The 25,590-nt window shown below is 54.2% G+C and overlaps 1 protein-coding gene across 2 annotated transcripts in view; it reads right to left on the reverse strand.

The window, feature by feature from the left end:
• Positions 1-25,590, reverse strand: part of LOC309833964 (DNA (cytosine-5)-methyltransferase 3A-like) — a 61,504-nt gene that overhangs the window by 23,908 nt on the left and 12,006 nt on the right. For both annotated transcript variants that reach the window (XM_082672533.1, XM_082672532.1), the window contains exon 2: positions 9,396-9,643. In XM_082672533.1, the coding sequence (XP_082528659.1) occupies positions 9,396-9,461 (66 nt within the window). In that variant the 5' untranslated portion in view covers positions 9,462-9,643. The remainder of the gene's footprint in view (positions 1-9,395; positions 9,644-25,590) is intronic.

The raw sequence follows: 25,590 nt of genomic DNA on the forward strand, positions 1-25,590 counted from the left end.
TCGCATCTGTCGTGGGGCCTGTTTCATTCAATATCTTTGCTGACGGGCTGAGCAAAGGAATGTAAAATATGCTTATCGAATCTGCCGGTAGCACTGAGTCGGGAGGCGTCACTAATACTCTGAAAGGGAAGAGTCTGATCCACAGTGACTTGGAGCAGCTGGGAAACAGTAACAAATTCAGCAGGAACAGCCTTGAGCCCAGGTTGGTTTCCTCATCTGTCAAGTGAAGGGGCTGAATTAGTCAGTCCTTCCAGTGGGAGGAGGCAGGAATGGGCAGAAATTCTAGTGAGGTGGGCTTTGGGGCGGGGAGGGGGCAGGCTGGACTTTTTGCTCTGCTATTTACTCCCTAGTCCCTTCGAGCTATTTAACCTCTCTAGTCTAGCGTTCCTCACCTACAAAATGGGGATAATAATATCTACTTCATAGCAATGGTATAACAATTAATTGAGGTAATATATGGAAAGCTGACGCATGAGAGTCACTCAAGAATCGCTAACTTCCTCCGCTCCCAGGTCCCGACCAGAACTGTTCACAAACGTGCATCCCTGCCTCCTCCCCGTCCCTCCCCACCCCCATGCAAACCCCAGCTCACTGCCCAGCATATGCAGCCATCACTCAGTGTACAGACAAACCCCCACATCTGGCTGGTACCGCCGCAGTGAGATACTCAGGAACACTGGGGCTCCGCGATCCTTCCAAAATGCAAAGCTGATTACGTCACTCCACAGAGCTTAAACCCTTGCTGAGGGGGCTCCCAGGGCCCTGCAAGATCAAGCCAAGCTCCTTGGCCCCGGTGAAGAAAGGCCCTAGGATCTGGCCGGCACTTCCCACCCATCGTAAACCGACCACGCCAGGTGCAAATGTGGGCTGCTCCCTCCCTGGGACATTGGCACAGACCCTTGCTTCTGCCTCACTTTTCCAACCTCACTTCCTAGATTCCCTTCCCCTGGGCCCCTCCTTCCCATACCCCACCTAGACTGAGTCTATGGGTCCTTCCTCTCCCATAGCACCCACTATCCAGCACTGCAACTGCCAGCTATCATCATGACCAAGCCAGAAGCCCCTCGAGGAAAGGAACTCTGTCTTATTCACCTTGGCTTCGTCCCCAGTGCCTAGAGCGATGCACCTGGCACAGGGCAGGCACTCAAAATACTTGATGAGTGACTGTCACATAGTAGATGTTCAATAAACAAGTCCATACACACAGAGAGAGGCACGTGTACGAATCCACAAACGTGCACGAATACAGCCAAGCAGGAGGATCCAGAGCCGTTCTCATCTTTATGACTCAAAGTCAGGAAACAGGATGACTAAAACGTATTTTCTAGTCTTAAACATAATCATGTCACTTCAATTTATGTAACGCTTTACAGTTTTCAAAGCCCCTCTGCATTTGGTGGCCTGTTAGATTAGGTGGTTACCATCAGCCTCTCTCAACTTCTGAGGCTATGATTTGACCTACATTTTAACACAGCTCCCTGGGTGGATTATTGTAGGCCACACACAACTTCGCATTCTGAGGAGCTGGGCCACGATGACAATAATCTCACATTGGTACAGTACATGGTAATTAACAAAGCATTTTCACGTACGTGATTTCAATTTACTCTTACGCTTTACAGAAAGTAGAGCTGGTTTTATTCTTTTCCATTACGCAGGCGGGAAATACAAAGCTCAGAGTGGTTACCTAACTTTCAGGGATCAGAGAGCCGGCAAGGGAGGCCTTTAGAACCAAAATTTAAATCTTTTGATCCCCAGCCCTCGGGTCTTTCCACAGCAACATGCCACCATACCCTGCGATGCCGTGTGCCCCTGACACGTGCACATATGCACGACGAGGAGCAGCCAGGCAAGCCAAGGTAAAGGTATGCTCTGGCATTCACACGCATACATCCACACGCAGTTGTCTCAGGGGCCTCATGCCTAGACGGGGACCCCTCCCGCTAAGAGAGACACATCCCACGAGGCCCTCACCCAGAGCCAGCCGGCCAGCCAGACATACGTGCTCCCTTCAGAGCGTACACCGGATGCTACTGACCCAGCATCCGCTGAGCAGATGTCTCAAGTTGGTGTTTGAGTCAAGGGGATGAACTTGCCGGATCTAGCCGGCCACTTGCCCGGGCCCCCTGGGACAAGAAGCACGTACAGCCTTTGCCAGCTGGCTGGCTGGCCTCCCAGGGCCTGTCTGTGGTCGTGGAATTCAGCGAGACGAATTGGCTTCTCTGGCAGGCAGAGCCCCGTTCTGGGTGCCTGAGTACCAGGCCCACGACTCCGCAGAGCACCCCGCACACACGCGCGCACACATGCACACGCACACGCGTGGCAGGCCCAGGCCGGGCCGCAGGGTGAGCTGCAGGAGGACGGGCGGGGAGGGCAGGGGCACCGGGAACTGCTGTGGGTGCTCCCACTTCCACACAGCCCTCCCAAGCCCCCCGGCTCTTCTGCTCTCGGTCACCTCCCAAGGCTCATCAGTCCTTTGTTTCAACTACTCAACAATATTCAACAGATATTCACTGACTGCTCAGTGGGCTTCGTATTATAATTATCGAGGAAGGTCTTCCATGACTCCCAAAAGGCCATGCTCCCAGAAGGCAGCGTCCGTGTCCTGATGGCCCCTCCGACACCCGCACAGCTCCCAGGCACCTGCGCACTGTGGGCTTTCCCCAGGCCCTCCGCACCCCGTGCACCATGCTGGGGCCTCACCGCCTTCCGGAACGGAGACTCCCCCCAGCACATACCCAGCCCACTGCAGCCCAGCCGTGCCCACCCCTGTGGTCCTAGGGCCACCATAAGGCCAGGCCCATGGATGTGCTCAAAAACATTTACCGAGCACCAGCTATGTACCAGATATAAAGATAAGCAAACAGGGAACTCAGTTCAGAGGGAGAGACAACACATAAACACACAAGTGCCTGTGCTGTGCTGAGGGCTGGGATGGAGCGCGGCCGCTCTGCTAGCAGCCACCCCAAGCCCCCTTGCCCTCGCTCCTTCAGCAGCCCACCCGGGCTCTGCACAGCCCCCCATCTCCTTCCCACCCCACCGGCCACCCTCCCTTGGTGGACGGAAAGAATCCAGAAAAATCTACTTCGTAGCCACGTGACTGTTACCAAGTTTCTCAACCTCTCTAAGCCTCAACTCCCTATCTGTAAAGTGGGGATCCTCCAGCTACTGTGAGGATTGGGTGAGTTAATTGCCGGGCAAAGGAAACTCCTTTGGACGCCCTTCCACACCGTGCACATGCTAAGTGGGGTGATTGCAAGTAACAGCCCTAATAGCCCTGTGGCTCTCCACAGAGGCAGCTGCAGGACATGACCAGGCCCTGTGCCCAGTCCAGGTGCCAGAAAGGAAGGATATCTTCCCATTTCTCAGTCATCCTGGGACACCCACTCTTGCTCAGCTCCCCGCCGGCCCTCTTCCCTTTGCAGAGCTGAGCTCAGCTTCCCCGCCCAGGCCCTGTGGGGCCTGCTTCTTGGCCGGGATGGGCTCCAACCCCAGCCCAGACCTGAGGGACCTTGGGCCCGGCCGTGGCCCCGCATGCGAGCCTCTGAAGGTAGCACAGCCCCTGCCATCAGCAGTTAGGTCATCCTGGGACTTCCCTGGTGGCACAGCAGTTAAGAATCCACCTGCCAATGCAGGGGACACGAGTTCGAGCCCTGGTCCGGGAAGATCCCACATGCTGCGGAGCAACAAAGCCTGTGCGCCACAACTACTGAGCCTGCGCTCTAGAGCCCGCGAGCCACAACTACCGAAGCCCACGTGCTTTAGGGTCTGCGTGCCGCAACTAATGAGCCCACGTGCTGCAACTACTGAAGCCCAGGTGCCTAGAGCCCGTGCTCTGCAACAAGAGAAGCCACCGCAATGAGAAGCCTGCGCACCACAATGAAGGGTAGCCCCCCCCTCGCTGCAACTAGAGAAAGCCCGCACGTAGCAACGAAGACCCAACGCAGCCAAAAAAAAAAAAAAAAAAAGGAGTTAGGTCATCCTGCAACTTGCCTCAGTTTTGCTTCTGTTCAGTGGGTAAAGGGAGAGGGGGCCATAGGCCGTGGGCTCTCAGGGGACTTTAAACCCACACCATTCACACCCTCGTCTGCATTGTCCCCACTCTTCTCCCATGCCTCTCAGTCCTCGGGCTGCAGTGGATCGTCACCACACATGTGCAGATAGGTTGGTAGACAGAGAGATAGGTAGATGGGGAGGAAGGTACGTAGGTAGGTAAATAGACAGCTGGTTAACTATCCAAAATAAATTACAAGCCTCAATCCCGTGCCCCTGTGTTGCCCGCTCACACACACCACCTCACGGAAATCCCTCATTTCGCTGCTCAGCAGTCACCTAGCTGAGTCCACGTTCACACACAGGCCTATCTCCAGAGTCCAACTGACCCCCACTTAAGACTGTACTGACTGCAGAGTTAAACTTGACATGTAATAGCGGTTAACTTAGAGAATTTTAGAGAACCCGAACCCTAAAATGGAGGTCCCAGTCAGCTCTGGGGTGGGCGCTGTTTACATCACTTGCCTGCTCTCCATGCGCAAGCATCTAATCGACTCCACTGAGCTAAAAACGGACACGCCATTATTATTATTAGCTGTGTTCCCGAAGAGGTAAGGGCAAAGCTGCCTTTACTGGAACTGTTTAAATGTGTAAGAGGGACGCTCCCTCAACGACCCCTATAGTGACGATTATAAAGCAAAGAGCAGGCCGAGTGACCGTGTGTGGGCATCTGAGTGCTCTAAAGGCAGGGCATGCCCGGGGCGGGCACCGGATCTGTGGGCCAGCAAGAACAGCTGAGCGTGGAGCCGGGGGAACCCCACCCAAGGATGCCCTTGAACTTCAGAACTGGAGTGCAGGAAGTGGTCGGCGCCCGAGGGAAATCAGTACGCCAGGCCTCTGGGTTGGACCTAGGTGAGAAGGGAGGAGCCCTGGCCACAGCACTGGCCATACGTGCATACGTATACACACAGGCATGCACACACACACACACACACACACGGGCATACTTGCTGTGCTCCCACAGCACAAATACGTACCCCCCAACAGGCGCTTCTCCTACCCAGTAGGAGAGGGTGAGCTCAGGGCGAGCCGTCCAGGAGCGGCCTCCTTCCTCCAGAGGGCAGGCATGGCTTACCCATCCTTGTATCTTCCTATCCCCTTCCCTTTACTAGGTCCTCCAGCAAGGTATATTCAGTTCACCCAACAAACTCGTGGAGCCCTACTATGTGCCAGGTACCTGGAAAGGTACCTAAGTCTGAAAAGGAGGAAAGGAGGGAAGGAGGAAGGAGGAAGGGAAACAAGCAACGTGTCCACAGCAGTGTCTTCCACACGTAAGAGTATGTACCTGGCGTGTGTGTGTATGTGCATGCACACGTACAGCCAGTCACACATGCTAGCCTGTGTACGTAAGCTCCTGCTGGACATGAAGTGCTCCCAACAGCGACCCCAGGGCAAGAGCACTGCTATGCAGAGAAAAGCATTCTCTGACCATCCCGACTTTCAGAAGAAACTTGGACAGGACTATGGAACATCACAGCTGGGAGGCACCCTCCATTCCATCCCCCTTCACATAGGAGGCAGCCTGAAAGGCACAGGAGCCTGGGTTCGAATCCCAGCACCACTACTTACTAGCTGTGTGACCTTAGACAAGTGACCTAACCTCTCTGAGCATCAGTTTAGTCTTTAATAAGATAGAGTGATGAAAATAACAGAGCCTACCTTATGGAGCAGTTGTAAGAATGAAATAAGATAATGCGAGTACAGAGCTTAAAAGAGCACCTGGCAGACAGTCAGCACTCAATGCATCTGTTATGTTTCTAAGGCCCGAGGAAAGAGGGGAACAGCAAGATCAGGGGCCCAGCCCGGGGCTTGGACTCCTGGCCAGGCACTGATTCACATTTGGGGATCTGAGGAGGCCCTTCCAGCCCCGGGCTTGGAATGCTCTTGGTCCCCCGTCCTGCTCCCTCTGCCCCCCTCTCTCCCCTCTACACAGGGCCTGGCACCATATCTCCATGATCCCCTCTGAGCCAGAACCAAGGCTCCTGGACTTCCTGATGCTCACCTCCCTTCCCATCTCTCATAAGGCCAGCTCCCCCTCCTTTTTCTGTGGCCAGAGTCCCAGGGCTCAGCATCCCTCCTCGCCCCGCCCCCACACCGAGCCTGCCTCCTCCCAGGCTCCCCAAGCTGCCCCGTCCCTGCCCAACACATGGACAGTAGGGCTGGGGAGGCTGCTGGGCAGGTGCCACGAGGACACCACATACACAGGCCTCTGCACTGCCGAGCACAGGCGCGGCCGCCTCAGCCTACCTCGCACAGCTCTGCACCCTGCCTGTTTGATCAGGGCGCTGGGATTGTCCTCCTGTGAAGGGGTCTTATCCACTCTCATTTCCTCTCCATCCTATCCACAAGATACTTCCTGAGCACCTACTGTGTGCTAGTCAGGCCCTGAAGATCCACCCAGACGACGGTGGCTGGGGTCCTGCCCTCCTGGGGCAGCTGCGGGGGCTGGATATTATCCACACCAGTACTTCTCAAATCCCCTAGAGGGCTGGTAAAAACAAGGATTGCTAGGTCCCCTCCCCAGAGTTTCTGATTCAGCAGGTCTAGGGTGGGGCCCGAGCTTTTGCATTGCTAAGCCTTCCAGGTGCCGCTGGTACCGCTGATTTAGGGATCACATTTTGAGAACCAAGGGTTCTCTCTGTAATTCAAGACAGACTGAAGCCAGGGCTTTGATCAGAGAGGAGAGAAAATTAGGGAAAGGGCACATCAGTCAGAGGAAGCAGCATAAACAAAGGCCTGGCAGCTCCAGGAAGTACTGGAGTGAAAGGTACAGGGAGGCGTGGCCGGTGGGGGGGAGGGGCAGGCGGGAAGGGCACATGGGGCCAGGTGGTGAAGGGGCCAGTGGGCAGCCACACCCCTGCCCTCTGGCTCACCAAACAGTTCCTTTGTGCCAGGTGCCCCTGGAAACTCTGCCAGACTCCTTGGGCTGTGGCCCAAACCCATCTTCCACTCTGCAGCCACACGGCACCCCTGCCCCAGGCCTGGCTTTCACGGGCTGCCGTGGGCGGCTGTCAGCGTCTCTGCCTGCCCTCCTGGGGGCTGCAGGGGAACCAGCCCAGCGGTGCCAGGGAGGTGTACCAGGTGAGCCAGCACGCACACCGGGGAGAGCGCCCCCCACACCCCAGCCCCCATCTGTCAGCTCCCTCTATCAGCACCAGCTCCGGGCCTGGGTGTGTGTTTGTTGCCTCTTGAGCCAGAACAGTTACTATGGGTGGATAATAATAGCCATCGTAATCCCTCATAATTGGACCAGACTTTGCTGTTTGCAGGGCACTCGCTCCATGCCCGTGACCTCATCTGACTTCCACAACCACCCCATAAAACAGGCACAGCTAGAGTTACTATCCCCATTTTACAGCTGAGCAAACGCAAGCCCAGAGGGCCTGAAGCCACATCTCCAATAAGTGACATCTTCAGGCCTGGGGCCCGGGACTCGGGACTCTCTGTCCAGTGCTTTTTCCCTGTCCTGAACTGTCATGATGGAGAGCCTGTCTGCGGCTCTCCATGGGAGGGGCCGGGGGCTCTGCGGCCCAGGGAAGCCCTGTCCAGTAACAGGAGAAATGTGGCTCGGCTGCCCCTCCTCCTCCAACTGGGGGGCGGGGGGCAGCTGACCACCAACTGCAAGTGCATGGACACAGAGCTGTGTCAGCACCAGTCGGGACATCGGACCGGGGGAGGGGTCAGGGTCACCTAATCTAACGGAGGAGCAAAGCCAGGCCCAAGGAGGGAAGGGAATTATCCATGGCCACAGCTGCCACTCAAGAGCACAGGTGGGTGCGGGTGGCCCTGACTCTATGGCGGCAGAGTCTGGGTCTGCTGCCGCCTGCGTCCGCGGGATCGGAAAGAAAGGGACTGACCTGTAAGCCCTAGGAGCCCCACCCAGTGGGCTGCAGCACGCACTTTCCTCCCAGCTTGGGGGTATACACGGTCCCCAGTCCCGTGGCACTCTGCAGGATCCTGGGCTGGAAAGACAGGCGTCTGGGCTTCGTGCACGCATCCGCGCACGTGCGTGCGTGTGTGTGTGTGTGTGTGTGTCCGTAACCATGCAGGTGGGGCAGTGAAAAAGACTCCGATACAGGAGAGCAGGCTCTCATCTGGACCCCCCACTGATAAGCTGGGCTCAGCTTCCTCATCTCCAAACCAGGGCCATCTGTCCTTGCCCCACTTGTTTCAAGGGCTGTCCTCAAGGACCAAACGGATGGAAACCACCCAGAAGGCAGAAACTGGCTCTAAGAATGAGCAAGCCCAGAAGGAGCTGAGCACGCGCGGCGGGAGGGTGGGCAGGGAGCAGGTCTCAGAACTGCCGCTGATGGCGGATCACCAGAGCTGACCCCCTCAGAGCGCTCAGTGGTCCCACACCTGGTGTCAGGTGTCCACCCTGGTTCCAGGAGGACAAACTGTGCCCCAGAAGCTCTCAGATACCACCAAGTATCACCACCCCTCACTGCCGCTCAGGGAGAGGAGAACAGGCAGAGGGAACTGCGGGGACCAGGGCATGGCAGACGGGACGCCCCGGGAAGGCCGTTGGCTGGTGCAGCTTCCCTGGAAGGGTGGCGGCAGGGTCTACCGTTCCACAGAAGGGAAAAAGAGTCCACGTGCTGGGGATTCGAATGGCTTTGCCTACAGGTGGACACGGCTTGGTGAGGTCCCGAGGTTGCCTGTCGAAAGCCGGCAGGGACACCTACCAGTCTGCTGGCATCTCCTCTAACTGATTTAGGCCCATTCTGGACTTGAGCAGAAGGGTGAAGAGGTCACCCCTCATGGGGCTCCAAAAACAAGGAGGTCACTAGCTCCATGGCCAGAAGTGACACTTGCTCAGCGCCAGGGATGGGGCAGGGGAGGGAAATCACCATCTCCACTGTGACTGGTGCCACCCTGAGCACACAGCACACAGCACACAGCGCGCCATGCACCGCGGTGAGCCTCGCTGTCTGTGCCGCCGGGGGAGCCCTCACGAGGCCTCCCATCTACAGAGCCCCCTGAACTTGTCTTTGGCCTCCCCAAAGCTACTAATCCCCCTGGGGAAACAGAGGCAGCTAACCCAGGTAAAGTGACTCACCTGAGGACACACAGCTAGTAAGAGGCCGATCCAGAAAGGAAGCCAGATGTGAGGACCCTGCAAGGCCAGCCCTAACAATCGCACACGCCTGGGGTCTGAAGCTCTGCTCACACACCACGGGGGTTGAAGACTGGGTCCCGGAGCCTGACCACCAGGATTTAACCTCTCCAAGCCTCAGTTTGCTCATCACCAAAACAGGGAGATAGATCTTCCCTACAGGCCCGTGTGAGGACGGAGCGGCGCGGTCCAGCGCCCAGCACCCCCAGCAGAGCCGGCTGCTCACCTTGCGCTCCTCCTCCCCCCGCTCCGGAGCGGGGCCGCTGGCGTCCCCGGGGCCGCTGGCGGGCATCGCGGGCAGCTGGGCGGTGGGAGGCAGGCTGGGGCTGCGCGGGGCTGGGGGGCTGCTGGCCTCTGGGAAAGGAATTATCGTGGTCTTGGTAAGCAAGAGTTAAAACTTAAACATAGATCCCGGCGCCGAGGGTGAAACGCGGCCTCAGGCTGTCTGTGGGGCTGGGCTTCCCGTGGCTCCACCTGTGGGGGGAAGAGAAGAGGGGTCAGCAGGGCAAGCCACCTCCACCCCAGGCCCCAGCTGACAGCCACCGGCTCCCAGGGCCAGACCCTCGGCCCCGGGGCCCCGCTGGCCTGAGTCCTTTTCCCAGGCGCAGGCCGACCCGGCACCCAGCGATGCGGGCACCCAGCGATGCGGGCACCGAGGCCGAATCGGCAGGAGGGCCGCACCTGCCTCCAACGCGCGACAGTTGCCGAGGCACAGTGGGCGCCACTTGTGGGACTTCCAGCCGCCTCCCGCCCCCTCCCGTCTCTTCATTCACGGCTGTTCTTTCCTTTGAAAGCTTCCCGCAGCCTCCCCCCCCCCCGCCCCCCCGGGAAATCCCAGAGGTCCCCAGCCGGCTACATTTTCCTTCTGATCTGTCCTCCCCGCGCCCCTACCCCCACCCCGCCCCCACCACGTGGAGGAAGTGAGCCGCAGTCACAGGATGTAGTGAGATGAATGTCACCTCACTTTAGGGCCGGCGCCTGGGCCCGGAGAAGGCTGAGGGTGAACCCGGACTGCGGCCAGGCTGAAGGCCTGGGTTTGCAGGGCTGTCCAGGGGACGCCCCGGGGTGGGGCGGGGGGCGAGGCGGCAGCCGCACGGAGCGAGGGAGGATGCCAGGCCGCTCCCCCGGCACCCCGCGAACCAGCCCCACCTGCCTTGGGGGACTGTGGGCTCCAGGGGGCCCTGCGAACGCACATGGCTGAATTTTAGGGGCTTTTCGGCCTCCCTGCTTCAGGTGCGGGCCTCTCGCCAGTGAACTAACAAAGGCTGGGCCACAGGCCTCAGCTGGGGCGGGGGGGGGGGGGGTCGCGGCTTCACCCCCTTGGTTCGGAGGAGCCGCAGAGAGATCTCCGGCTCTTCGCCCCCCAGGAGGAGCCTGGGCCCAGCCCCTGCCTCCGAGGGCCAGCCAGCACGGGGAGGGGCCTGGCAGGAGGAGGAAAGTGGGAGGCAGGCTGGATCCGGGCCCACCCACACCCTTCCACTTCCAGTTCCCGGTTCTGCTTCCCCCGCTCCCCACCCCCCCAACTCCAGGGCTGCTTCTCCCATCCCCCTCCAGCCAGAGCTCCCTGGAAAACCAGGAACCGGAGAAGGCGCAGGCTTGGGTCTCCCACGGGTGCAGCCCCTCCCCAGGGATGGGCGCTGGGCTGGGAGGTGGGGGGGTGTGGAGGGGGAAGCTGGCGCTGGGAGGAGCCTCCTTAGGGCCCGGACACGAGGGGCCCCATAAGTTAGAGCCTGGACAGGCTGAAGGTGCTCCCACCCCCCACCCCCCCACCAGGTGAGCCCTAAGGAAGCCGCAGGTGTAGCGCTGGTCCAGGCTGGGCGCAGTGCTGGGCCGAGGAACGTCTGCTATGTGGGTTCAGGAGGGAGAGCAAATCCGTGTGTCCCATGCGGTGCAAAGCCCGGGACGGGTCTTCCTCTTTGGGCAGCTACAAGTATTAGTACCATCTACTATTGAATCTAAGGCTGCAAAAGGCTAAGGCTTACCCGTGTTTCAGTATCAGGGCAGAGGCTTGAATCCAGATCTCTGACTCTAGGGCTCTGAGGGCGTCTCTATGAAGCTCCGTCCCCCAGCTTACACCACCCCACAGAAACAACCCCGAGAGCCCATCAGACAACCGGGCCAACCCAGAACTCCACAAGGCTTCTGACCGTCATCAGCCAGCCCGCGAGTCCCCCTCAAACCCACCCCTTGTCTGTTAGCACAGATCCCCGATCACCCACCACATCAAAATCTTCCAAAGGATGGGCAAGCTGAGAGAGGCAGGGTAGGCTGGGAAGAACACTGAACCCGGGAAGAACTTCTCTGGCCCTTAGCTTCCTCATCCATAAAATGGAAGAGGTCGACTGGATGATCTTCGAGAACGTCTCCTAGCCCTGCCCTGCCAGGCTGTTGAGGCCCCAAAGGCAAAGGGCAGGATCCTACGAGGCTGGGCCATCTCCAGGAGCCCCGAGAGCCCTAGAATGGAGTCCGAGCCAGGCACAGAGTACGTCAGGGGCAGACAGCCCTCTCCCGGGTATGTGTCTCAATGCTGCCCTGAGGCCTAGAAACATCCAGGGGCTTCTGTAAGAAAAAGCTTTCAGAGAACCTCTGGCGGCTAGTGACAAGAGGAAGGAAGCAGGAGGGAAACGCAGAACATCGCAGGGTGTTGACCCCGACGGCAAACACCCCGGAAAGGAAAGGAAAGGCTCTTTCCTCCGCCCCTTCCTCTGCTCACCCCTCCGACATGAGCTGCATGCTGTCTCACAGCAAACACAGCTGACCTGGGTCAGTCTTTCGGTTCCTTTGTGTAACTCAATGGAACAGCCTTGTCAGTAAGTGTCCCTCAAAGCCACCCAGCATCGTCTAAGACCATCCAGCACATGGCTGGGCAGGCCATGCACTGCACAGCTCCAGAGCCCACCGTGGTGGCCAAGTTCTAGGCCTGAACACAGCGCTTCCCGCCAGTCCTTAGAAGCTTCCTTCTTCTCCCAAGCAGTCCTGCCGAGGGAAGAGACCTGCTCTTGGGCCCACGGTCCCAACACAGCAGCGTGTGTCTACCGTGACATGACGGCCCTGCTGCTCCTGGCACCAAAGCGTCCTCCTCACGCATGCCAAGGGCTGCACCACAAAACCACCACCAAATAAAAACCCTTGCCAAGAGCCCTACCCCCACAACAGGCAGCTTTTAGTTTCTCCTTCATACTGCTAACATCCACAGTGGCCATGAATAATTTTAGAACAACTTAAAAAAAGTTGTTTTGAGGAATCCTATCATGAAAATGTCTTGGTATCGCGACTGACATGGTCACCATTCTCACCGCTCCAGTTACAAAACTGCTGTGGAAAAGGAATGGGATTTTGATTCTACACACCCAAGGGCGCTACCTTCTAAATCCAACGTAGTAGAAAGATTTTTTTAAAGAAGACATAAAGGGACTTCCTTGGCGGTCCAGTGGTTAAGACTCCATGCTCCCACTGCAGGGCGCACGGGTTCGAACCCTGGTTGGGGAACTAAGATCCTGCATGCCACATGGTGCAGCCAAAAAAAAATAAAATAAAGAAGACATAAAGTCACAAGATTGGGTTGAACAGAGAGGAGACACCACCAACAAGATGTGGGGGTCTGGAAAGCAGATTTGTGGCAGGCAAATTTCAGACAGCACATGACAAGTGATGTATAACAGAGTCCTTTAAAGACACGTGGCATGATAGCACCACGTATCTCCGGGACCGGGGGTGAAGTGGATGCATGAGTGAAAATAGAAAGGATCGAATGAAAGAAGTAAGATCCCTAAATCCACCTCCCCCAGAAGTCTGAGATTTACTCTCCAGAGAGCACAAAACAGAGGGTCTTTGCGCAGAGAGTCGACAAGCACCGTTGACAGCAAGAGTCGTAAACAAAAACCAAGGAGATGAAGGTTATTTTCAACGCTGAGGTTGAGTCCCCCAGGCTAGTCCCCCACTGGGCTCCTAGAATAGTGGCAGCCAGACCTTACCTTCTTCTCTGGGGAATCTTACCAGTGCAAGAAGAAAGGCCTAAGGATACAGATATTGACACCAGAACCCAAATGGTTTCCAAATGGCTTGTTTAGGTCAGCCAATGCGGATCTGCAAGTCAGCCAGCTTCCAATCAGCTTTTTAGTCCCCTGTTCTTAACCCTAAAAGGACAACCAAGGACCACTAGACATCCGAGGGAAGACTCCAACTTGCAGTGCTTCCACCATGGAAGGGCACCACCATGCCCTCTACCACTGAACTTTTTTTTTTTTTTAATTGAAGTAGAGTTGATTTACAACGTTGTGGCAATCTCTACTGCACAGCACAGTGACTCAGTTATACACACATACGCATTCTTTTTTATACTCTTTTCCATTATGGTTTATCCCAGGTTATTGAATATAGTTCCCTGTGCTATACATTAGGACCTTATTGTTTATCCATTCTAAATGTAATAGTTTGCATCTACCAACTCCAAACTCCCAGTCCATCCCTCTCCCTCCCCGCTCCCTCTTGCCAACCACAAATCTGTTCTCTATGTCTATGAGTCTGTTTCTGTTTTGTAGATAGCTGCATTTGTGCCTTATTTTAGGTTCCACATATAAGTGATATCATATGATAGTTGTCTTTCTCTTTCTGAGAAAGTATGATAATCTTAGTGGATAGCATGATAATACTGTCATTTAGTATGACAATCTCATGTTGCATCCATGTTGCTGCAAATGGCCTTTTTTGTTCTTTTTTATGACTGAGTAGTATTCCATTGTATATATGTACCACATCTTTATCCATTCACCTGTCGATGGACATTTAGGTTGTTTCCATGTTTTGGCTATTGTGAACAGTGCTGCTATCAACACAGGGGTACATGTATCTTTTGGGGGTTTTCTTTGTTTTTTTGTTTAACATCTTTATTGGAGTATAATTGCTTTACAATGGTGTATTAGTTTCTGCTGTATAACAAAGTGAATCAGCTATACATAAATATATATCCCCATATCTCCTCCCTCTTGCGTCTCCCTCCCTCCCTCCCTGTCCCACCCCTCTAGGTGGTCACAAAGCACCGAGCTGATCTCCCTGTGCTATGCAGCTGCTTCCCACTAGCTATTTTACATTTGGTAGTGTATATATGTAAATGCTACTCTCTCACTTCGTCCCAGCTTACCCTTCCCCCTCCCCGTGTCCTCAAGTCCATTCTCTACGTCTGCATCTTTATTCCTGTCCTACCCCTAGGTTCTTCAGAACCTTTTTTTTTTTTTAGATTCCATATGTATGTGTTAGCATATGGTATCTGTTTTTCTCTTTCTGACTTACTTCACTCTGTATGACAGTCTCTAGGTCCATCCACCTCACTACAAATAACTCAATTTCGTTCCTTTTTATGGCTGAGTAATATTCCATTGTATATATGTGCTGCATCTTCTTTATCCATTCATCTGTCGATGGACACTTAAGCTGCTTCCACTGAACTGTTTTGTTTTTTTTTGCGGTACATGGGCCTCTCACCGTTGTGGCCTCTCCCGTTGCGGAGCACAGGCTCCGGACACGCAGGCTCAGCGGCCATGGCTCACGGGCCCAGCCACTCCGCGGCATGTGGGATCTTCCCGGACCGGGGCACGAACCCATGTCCCCTGCATCGGCAGGCGGACTCTCAACCACTGCGCCACCGGGGAAGCCTGAACTGTCTTTTTAATCTGACAAAACTACAGGTGTCATTCGCTGTTTTTACTCTGTGGTCTGAACTCAGGAACTGAATGGATTTGGATAAAGATGAAGACCTGTCCTGGGCAATGGGCTCCAAACAGGGGAGTAAAACAAGCAAGAAGACATGGGCTCCAGAAAACAGGAATTCCAACCAGAAGGAAGGCAAAGGGAATGCCAAGGAGGACAACAAAAAGAAGTCACCGGATGGCAGCTAACTATGCCACACGCCCCGAGAGCAATAGAGCGGATAACTCAAAAAATGGAACTGAAACATAACACTTGATGTGACCGCCCTCGTGGAAGCCATACAGACAGCTATTAGGAGGTGTAGCAGAAATGGGCAAAAGGTATAAAGAAAATAAGGCAGATAAAGAAACAAGGTAGGGGCTTCCCTGGTGATCCAGTGGTTAAGACTCTGTGCTTCCAATGCAGGGGGCCCAGGTTCGATCCCTGGTCAGGGAACTGGATCCCACATGCAGCAGTGAAGCTGCTGCGCGCCACAGCCAAGACCCAGTGCAGCCAAATTAAATAAACAAATAAATAAGTTTTTAAAACAACAAAAGTCAATTAAGAAAAAGAAACAAGGTAATTATTCATTTCAGGGGGAAAAAAGGAAACTATTGTAGTACAGTATAAAGCTCAGCTGTGAACAGTTGCATGAGTTGATTTAACAAGTATGTGTACATGACATACATAAGTATGCATGTTTGTATGTATGTATGTGGATGTAGACATATTGCCTGGTGTATTAATTTCCTATTGCTTCTGTTACAAATTACCACAAAGTTAATGGCTTAAAACAGCACAAATTTGTTTCTTGCAGCTCTGGAAGTCAGAAGTCCAAAATGGTTCTCGTCACTGGGCTGAAATCGAGGTGTTGGCGGGCTGCATGCTTTTCTGCAGGCCCTGGGGAGGTTCCATTTTCTTAACTTTTTCAGCTTCGAGAGGCTGCGTGCATTCCTTGGCTCCTGGCTCCCTTCCATCCTCAAAGCCAGCAATGGCCAGTCTTTCTCCCATCACATTACTCTGACCCTCCTGCCTCTGCCTTTCACTTTCAAGGATCCTGATGATGACATTGGGCCCACCCAGATGATCCAGGATAAATCTCCCCATCTCAAGATCCTTAACTTAACCACATCTGTGAAGTCTCTTTTGCCACATAAGGTGACACGTTCACGGGTTCAGGGGATTAGGATGTGGCCGTCTTTGCAGGGCCATTATCCTGCCTGCTACACGCATACATATATGTATATTATTATAGGCGTAAGACATTTTTGAAAGAACACCGGTAAGGTACTATTTATTTATTTATTTATTTATTTAATTTATTTTTGGCTGCGTTGGGTCTTCGTTGCTGCGCGCGGGCTTTTCTCTGGTCGCGGCGAGCGGGGGCTACTCTTCGTTGCGGTGCGGGGGCTTCTCATTGCGGTGGCTTCCCTTGTTGCGAAGCACGGGCTCTAGGCGCGTGGGCTTCAGTAGTTGCGGCACAAGGGCTCAGTAGTTGTGGCGCACGAGCTCTAGAGCGCAGGCTTAGTAGTTGTGGTGCACAGGCTTAGTTGCTCCGTGGCATGTGGGATCTTCCCGGAGCAGGGCTCGAACCCGTGTCCCCTGCACTGGCAGGTGGATTCTTAACCACTGTGCCACCAGGGAAGACCCCTGGTAAGGTATTATTGATAGTATGTCTACCATGAGAAATACTGAGGGGGTTGGCTGGGTAGAATGTCATGGTGGGCCATATAAGAGAGCTAAATTCTTATTTACCAAATAGGAAATCAATGGAAAATGTCTACAATGGAAGAGTCAAAAATACGAACATTACTCAGACCCATGAGATGCAAAATCGCTAGAAGAAACAGCTAAAAGTGGTTGCCTCTGAGAAGAAGAAGGTGGAAGGAGACAAGGAACAACTGCATTTGGTGAAGAGATGTTAGTCCTGTTTACTTCTTAAATTATATGCATGTAATACTGTGAAGAGATAAAAAGTAATTTTTTAAAAGAGAGAATGGGTCTGGGAATGAGGGCTTACATCCAGCTGCAACCATTGGATGGGTTTGGCCTCCATCCTCCTCCATAAGAGTGCAGCTAAGTCCTTCCACCTCTGTTACGCTACGAAACCGTCACGTCCCACAGAACACCCATCATCAGCTCCTCACCCCCACACAGAGTTCCATCATCCGCTCTAAAAGTGGTACCTCCCTCCCCGCCCCACCATCACATCCCTCACGAAATGTTTAATTCTCGCAACACATCATTTCCACCAAGTCCAGCCCATGTGCAGCATGGTGCACCTCCCTTATGTTCCCCCCTAACTGCACGTCGACATGCCATTGCTGCCCACATCCCTAACCACAGCTCAGCTCGCTCATCAGTCCATCTCAGACCCAAGACCCACAATTCAACCATCTCCCGAAGCCTCCAGACTGTCCTGCTGCGTCACCTCCCACCTCTGCCACCACACCGTCCCCAGCACCATTCCCACCCTCCTCACCGATCCCAACCCCATCAGCACCCCCTGAGCCAATCAATCACCCCAAAGCCTCACTTCCAAGCCTGCTCCAACCAGCACCGACTAGATCGTCGCCCCAGTCTCACCTCAACAAGGGCCGGCGAGGAATCATCCCCTTCCAGAAACAAAACCGTAATTGCCCACAAACCCAGATCCTTCCTCCATCAAAAACAACCCTAATGTGACCACCATAAGAGCCCCTCCGGCTCCATCTCAAGTCCTCTCTTTGAATTGCTGAAAAATATCTGACCGTCTCCGCACCAGGTCCTTCTTCACCCCTCTAGCTGAAGTCTGCCCTTTTTGCAGTGGACTTTGCTGGTTTCGATCTAGTTACCTTCCCCTCCTTCCCAGTGGGGTTTTGTGGTGTTTGTGCCGACCCCACCCCTCACCCTAGTCACAGAGTGAGCGTGTGACCAGGCGGGGCCAATCAGAGGCCCCCCAGGAGCGTTTTGGTGCAAAGGAACGATGCTAACGTGATGGGACGTGGGTCAGGAGCTGCTGGCTGCATTGGGGAAAGCTTGCCTGAGGGATGGAGATAGACGCTGGAACACTGAGGCCATTGTCTGGGCCCCCGGACCCAGCTGTACCTGGAGGCAGGGCATCTCTGAACCTCTCGGTAATGTGAGACTTTCCCTACTTTGGTGTGAGTGAGTCTGTGCCTTGCGGCTGACGGTCCTGACTCATATACTAATCTCAACCTCCTGAAGTCTTCCCTGGGAGGCCCGACTGCGTGGGTTCAAATTCTGTCTGTATTAGCGTCAGCTGTGTGACCTGAGGCATAACTGTGCATCAGTTTTCTCAGCTGTAAAATGGGGGAAATAACACTTGCCACTTCACAGGCCTGTTGTGAGAATTAAAGTGAGATGTATTAAAAATGCTAACAGGGAATTCCCTGGTGGTCCAGTGGTTAGGACTCCACACTTCCACTGCAGGGGGCCCAGGTTCGATTCCCTCACTGGTCAGGGAACTCAGATCCTGCAAGCCGCACGGCAGGGCCAAAAAAAAAAAAAAAAATAGAATGGATGAAATAACATTAAAATTATTTGCTTTAAGAAACATGCCATGGGACTTCCCTGGTGGCGCAGTGGTTGAGAGTCCGCCTGCCAATGCAGGGGACACGGGTTCGAGCCCTGGTCCGGGAGGATCCCACATGCCGCAGAGCAACTAAACCCCTGTGCCACAACTACTGAGTCTGTGCTCTAGAGCCTGCGAGCCACAGCTGCTGAAGCCCGTGCGCCTGGAGCCTGTGCTCCGCAACGGGAGAGGCCACTGCAATGAGAAGCCCACGCACCACTCGCTGCAACTAGAGAAAGCCTATGGGCAGCAACGAAGACCCAAGGCAGCCAAAAAAAAAAAAAAAAAAAGAAACATGCCAACAAGAGTGCCTGACACAAAGAATATACTCAATAAATTTTCAAAATTATTAGTCCCTGACTAACCCAGCCCACAGTTTTCTCTCCTTTGTTGACATCCCTGGAGTGCCCGTGAGTGTACTTCACTCAAATGGAGCTTGTACTGATTACGATTCTTACAACCCGCCAGGCCCTGTGAAAAGAGCTTTACAATTTCAACATCTTGTACATCCTCACACCTCACTCCAACCCTCTGAAGTGGAGACTATTTTTATCCCCATTTTCTAGATGAGAAGAATGAGGTATGGAGAGGCTAGCAAAGCTGCCTAAGGTCCCACAGTTCACGGGTGGAGGAAGCAGATACAAACCCAGGTCCTTCCCCCGCTGAAGCCCCCAGTTTTCCACTTCATCATGATCTCTTACATTAGCACGTGACCATTGTAAACATGTTAACTTTCCCAAGGAATTGATCAGAAAACAAAGTTTCCAGTTAGTCTCCCTTTCCTGGTGAGGCCTGTGGGCCGTGAGGGCAGGGGAAGGGTGGTAACAGGCAGTCCAAGCTTCTAATCATCGTGTTCAGTGCCCTGCCGATGAGGGAGTCATTCATTCGTTTATTCATCCTACTATTTACTGAGCGCCTACCGTGTGTCCAGCACTGTGCTAAGGGACATGCATTGTCCCGTCTCATCCTCATAACCAACCTATGAAGTCTATGAAGTTGGTTCTACTATTATTCCCATTTTATAGAAGGATAAGCTGAGGCTTGGAGAGGTTAATTACCTCTCCAGAGTAGTGCAGGTCGAAAGTCCCAGGGCAGGATTCTGAGTCCAGGTCCATCTAACTTAAGAGTCCTTACAAACATGGCGACACCCGGTCACGGATGAGCACGAGTAACACAGACCCCAGATCAGCTCTCCGTGCCCCTGATGTGACACCAGCCTGTAGATAACAGCGTCACGGCTGAATTTCCTATTTGACCTTAGGAGGAGGTGCAAATGAGTCCTGTGGGCGACAGAAGACGTGAGAGTATCTTGTGCCCCATACCACCCAAGCATCTGCCAGGGTGGTGATAAGCTTGGTAAGCTGGGGGCAGCAGAAAGCCGAGAGGAGACATCACAGCCTCCCAGACAGAGATGTTTATCTGCCACATCTTCCCCCACCCTTGGTCACAAGACCGGGGCTGGATGAGGGGGAGGGGGAGGTCCCAGTGCCACTTTCTGATTGCTCATTCTCTCTCAACACGAGGGAGATGCGTGTCATCATACCGTGACTCTGACTTCCAGAAACGTCCTTCCCACCCAAATCACCAGCTGCCCGTAGAATACCAAAAGCCACTGGCGACGGGCCAGCAATCCTGCCATCCTGTTCCCCACTTCAAAGCCCATCTGTCTGGCTTTGAAGTCACAACAAGATGACTTGTGGCTCTCACACCACCCTCGAGGCCAGAGCACCACCAGCGTGAGCGTTTTTAATCACACCAAATGCTGCCATTATGGTGGCCACACTGGCAGAGCCGAGCTGAATCAGACTCCTCTGCTCACACTTATGGTTACCATGACACAGCCCCAAAGGCGGGGAGGAGAGGAAAAAAAAAAAGGTTTGTACCCAAAATAGACACTGGTAAGGAGCTGAAGTTGTTCGAGCCAAAATGAGCCACTACAGAGTTCCGCACAGGAGCATGCATTTCCGGACGTGGTGAGTCAGGAGCCCTGCTGGGGGTCGGGGTCGTGTGTGCGGGGGCAGTCGATGGGCTCCCCACGCCCCAGGACGCAGGGCACAGGGTCCAGGCTGACAGTCCACACGAGAATCAGCCATGTGGACCCTGGCGGGGCCTGCTGTCTGGACGGCCATGAGCCTGGGTCTGATTCTGTCCTCCCCTCCCCCCAAGCCGAGGTGGCCCACGGTCCACACCTGTGTGATGCTTGGCCCTTCCAGCCTCCTCTAAACAACGGTCCACACGTGCCAGCTCCAGAGCCTCTTCACTTACTCTCCCCTTGACCCCTGCATCTGGTCCCCACTCCACTCCCGCATCTCTGACAAGGTTTAGGGGCTCTGAATGCTGCCTGCCAAGAGGACACCGCAATGGTTCCACTGGAAGACGAGTCATTGACCTGGCTTTTGGGGACCCCCTTAATGCCGCTGAACCAACAGACAGAAAGGAGTTACTCCACAAGCTGGAGTGATTGATCCTAGTTACCAAGGAGAAATTGGGCCAGGAAGATAATTTCTGGAATCAGAGGATTCTCTCAGGTACCTCTTAGAACCTCCATGCCCCAAAGTAAGGGTTAATGAAAAACTACAGGAACCGAGAAAAGAAAAGGCAGGACAACCGAGGATTCAGATCCTTCAGGAATCAGGGTTTGGGTCACTCCACCAGGTAAAAGAATCCTGCCCTGCTGAGGTGCCAGCTGAGTGCAGAGGAGATGCAGGATGGGAAATGGGAGAAGGAAGCCGGAGGGCAAACGTGGTCTTGTGAACAAATATAGAAATGAGAACTATAGTAGTTTTGCATGTTTTCTATTTACTTGATATAGATGTGTGTTTATTTGTACATGGTAACACTTTTCTTCTTTTTCCTTCATCTTCCCATTATTTATATTTTATATACAAATTGTTAGAAGTTAACGTTACAGTTTAGTCTTTAGGTAACAGAATATTCAGTGAGACTGCGACTGAATGTGAGGCGTTGCTCATGTAGACAGTGATTGATACAATAAGTGCTGGGACGCCTCATTTGGGAGACAGGATAAGAACGGGAAGCAGGATAGCTGTGTCTTGGTAGGTAGAAATACAACTATTTGGTTGTGGTAGGGGAGCCCACATGTGTGTAAAAGGGGGCAGATGCAAGCTGTGCAGCCCAAGCAGCAGACTGTGCCAGTTAGTTTATTCACCCTTCATTGCCTGCTCTGTGAAAATGAAGCTAGGCCCCTTAAATATGTCCCCTTTGCCAGCTGGCATGACATCAAACTCCCTCAGTAGAGGGCACTGGAGAGACATTGAAGGAGGAGGAGTTTTCTTTCCTAGAACCAGTGTGCTCTCTTGAAGGATTTCTGCATCGTATACAACTGCTCCAGCAGTCAGATCCTGCTGCCCCTGGGGCTCCCCTAGTGGCCAGGCCTGTCGAGTCACAGCTTCTCCCGTGCCTGGCCTGCAGCAAGGGTGCTTCCCCAGCACCTGGCTCCAGCAGTGTTCGACAGTCGCGAGCAGCCAGCAGCTTCACCCAATACTCCTTTTGGGTGGTTTAGAAGCATTGTACCTCCAGCAAGATACTTCCTCATGAACAACTTTCCTTGGGACCCAGAAGGATGGACTTCCAGTGAGTCCCGGGGGCAGGTTTCCAGCAAGTCCTGCCAACGTGGCACCACAGTGACTTCCCCGTCACCCAGGGAGCCAGGGGCATCAAGGCCACGTTCTCAGCCCTGGGGGCCTCTTCCTTGGGCGCTCCATGGCAGCCCTGGGTGTAGCTGCTGTTCTCCTATATGCTATTTCTGTGTTCTTTGCAGATCTTTTTACTTCTTAGCCAATCTCCCAATATTCCAATCTCCTGTTATCATTAGTAAGTCTTTATATTAAACTTTGCCTGTTCAAATCGCTATGTGGTTCCTGTCTCCTGAGTCGGCCCTGACAGATACAGTCACCCACGGCTTCAAAGAGCCTTTTCCATCCTTGGCGTCCTTGAGCTCAGTTCAGCCTCCTTGCCGGCTAATCATTCCCTGCTTCAAGCACTCACCCAGCGATCCCTCATTGAGTGTCATTGCCAAGCTGGGCACTGGGGTGGACAGGAGACCCCTGCAAGTTCACAAACAAGGGGATTCTCTGGCTCCCTCTGCCCCCTTGGCTCCAAGCTCTTGGCCCTCGGGCCCCTCTGCTCTTTCTCCTGGCTGGCTGGGGTCTTGCTCTCACTGCTGCCCAGTGGGCACCCCTCTCGGGTCCCGCTGTGGTCCAGCTGTACCCTAGGTTCTCCTCTGCTGAGACACGTGGGCTTAAATGGGTGCGGACTTCCCACTGCAAGGCCTCCAGCTTTATTCTCTGGACATCCCCACCTGGATGGCTTGCAGTTGCCTACAACCCTACTCTTCTAGAGCCAGATGCTTCATGTCTCCTCTCTCTACGTGGAGGCGGCAGCACCTTCCCCTCAGCTGCCAAAGCCCGAAACCCCGCAGAGAACTCAGGTCCCACCTGCCCCCTCAGTCCCCACGTTGCACCAGGCACCTGATCCTCGGGCCCCTATTCTCCACCCCTGCCCTCCAGGCCCTCGGGACCACAGGTCTAGACCTCGGCAGTTACCCTGTAACGCGTCTCACCGCCTCTGTGTCCCTCTCTCCCACCCCAGCCTCTTGGCAAAGGTTTTCCACACACGGCTTCCTCAATCAAACCTACGATGCCTGATGGAAATGTTCTGAAATTGTGGTGATGGCTGCACAGCTCCGTGAACGCACTACAAACCATCGAATCGCACAGTTTAAATGGGCGAATTGTATGGTATATGAATCATATCTCGATAAAGCTGTTATTTTTAAAAACCCGATGATGCCAGTGATTTTCACACACTGTAAGATCTGAACTCTGGTCGGGTCCTACACTGCTGGCTCTCCGAGTCTGGCCTCAGCCTACTGCTCTGACCTGGCCCCCACCTCGCCTAGCTGACTCCATCATTCCAGGCCCCCAGCTCACATCCCCTGTTCCCACACGCTTGTGTCTACGTTCACAGCATTCTCTCCTCCACGAGGGGGGGCTCCTTCCAGAGGGCCCCCAGCCCCCTTCCCCACCCCTCAGGACCCCCACCCCCTACCGCTCCTCCTCAGCCACCCTCCCAGGGGTCTTTAACCAGTTTGTTGCGTAGTCATTTGGCTTTTCTCGTGTAGACGGATGTGTGTGTTTTCTGAAACAGATGAGGTCAGAGTCATGTCCTGCACCCTGCTCTTCTGCCACCGGCCCTCCCTGGTCTCCCTGTTCCGCCTGACCCCTGAGGCAGAGAGGAGGGGGTGAAATCACTCCCAGGCAGCCGCAACATCGCCAGCACGGCGCTGCGGTGCCTCGAGGGACCCCCCACAAGCTCATTCTAGGGGTCGCTTGCCAGAGCTCCCCAAGGCAGTGTGCCAACGGGAAGGGCCCTGCTCCACCTGCCCCAGGCCAGGACGTGCGCCTGCTACGGGGTCCGCAGGCTCAGCCAGCCCCCAGATGCCCAGGGTGCCGGGGGTCGTGAGGGACCTAGGTCAGGGTGTCTGTGAACCATGGGAAGCGGGGACAGCCGGCCTCCCACCCACCCAGGCCTTTGGAAGCTGGTCCCCCGCTTGCCTGGGGCCACTCTCTCCTCATACCATCCGTGCGATGCTCCCCCGCCCGCACCTTCTCACACTCCTCCCAGGCCACAGAGCTGACCCCCTCCCGGGCCCAAACCAGGAGGTCCCCCAAAGAGTCTTCAGGGTCTGGGAGCTGCTGCTGGAGCACAGCCCCTGCCCACCCAAGAGTGCATGAAAGAACCCACTGCTGTCAGAACCACCTGCTGCTCCCTGGGTTGCTTTCTCCTCACTCTCTGCCCCAACCGAAACCAAACCACTTGCAGGGGGGAAAGGGGGCCCGAGAGGAGGAAGAACCCAGGGTTCTGGGTAGCACATCCCAGAATCACTAGCCTCTGGCCCGGGGGCCCTGGTGCAGTTCATCCACCCCTTCAGCCCTAAGGGGGCTCAGCCGGAACCCACCTCAAACCTCTGCCGCTCAGACGCAGGCCACACTTTACCAAACCACACAATGAGAGTCCTTACCTCCTGAGTCTATTTTAAGATATGACAGAATTTGAGTCGAGTGTTTAGCGTGATACCTGGCACATGGTAGGCGCTCAATAAATATGAATTTTTTTAAAAAAGTACCTCATTCACAGATGTAGAGAACACACGTGTGGACACCAAGGGGGGAAAGCGGCAGGGGTGGGGGTGGGGGTGGGATGAACTGGGAGACTGGGATTGACATAGATACACTAATATGTATAAAATGGGTAACTAATAAGAACCTGCTGTATAAAAAAATAAATAAAATTAAATGCAAAAATTCAAAAAGAAAAAAGTATGTCATTAATTAGGGTGAAAGGCCAGTAAAGTGTCCTTAAGAAACCTAGACTCTCACTTCAGACAACGCCCAGGAATGGCTCTCGCTGGCTCCTGAACGGCTGCTGTGGCCTGACCCAGTGTCCTCTCTCCCAGCTAATGCCGCGAGGCCTCCCCTAATCCCCCAGCGCAAGGGCCTTCGCAACCAGAATAAATAACCTCTTTACCAGCACCCTTAACCTGCCACTGTGGCCTCAGGGGTCAGAGGCACACACAGAGACACAGACACAGACCCACACGGGCACACTCACATACACAGACACATGCAGACAGACATGTTTGTGTGCGCAAACACACACACACACACACACACACACACACATGCAGGCAGGCTCCAGGAACCTGAAGCAGGAGGATCCCAGGCGAGGCCTCCCCGCATACGCGTCGCACATTTCACCTAAAGTGTGGGCCAAAGAGGCATTTGGAAACCAGCTTGGGAACCTCATAACCATTCATAACATTGTTCTGAGAGAAAATACAAAACATTGCCCTACAAACAAACATTTGCAGTAGAATTCCTCCAAGAGCTAGGAATTGCCTGTGCTAGAGAACTAACGCAGCAAGAAGAAACAAACCACATAAGCTCAGTTTGCCTCTGCAAAACTAATAACAATTACAAAAACGTTACGTGAACTGCTCACCATGTACACCTAATTAGCATGCAGCACAATTCTGCATGCCATTAAGGGTATGCCGGATTAATTATGCTGTACATTCCGTGTGATTACACCACCACACCCTCGGTCCACACACACCAGCTTCCAGAGGGTGCCCCTGTGA

This window comes from Grampus griseus (genome assembly GCF_964374135.1).
Source record: "Grampus griseus genome assembly, chromosome: 15".
In the NCBI taxonomy this organism is placed as follows: Eukaryota; Metazoa; Chordata; class Mammalia; order Artiodactyla; family Delphinidae; genus Grampus; species Grampus griseus.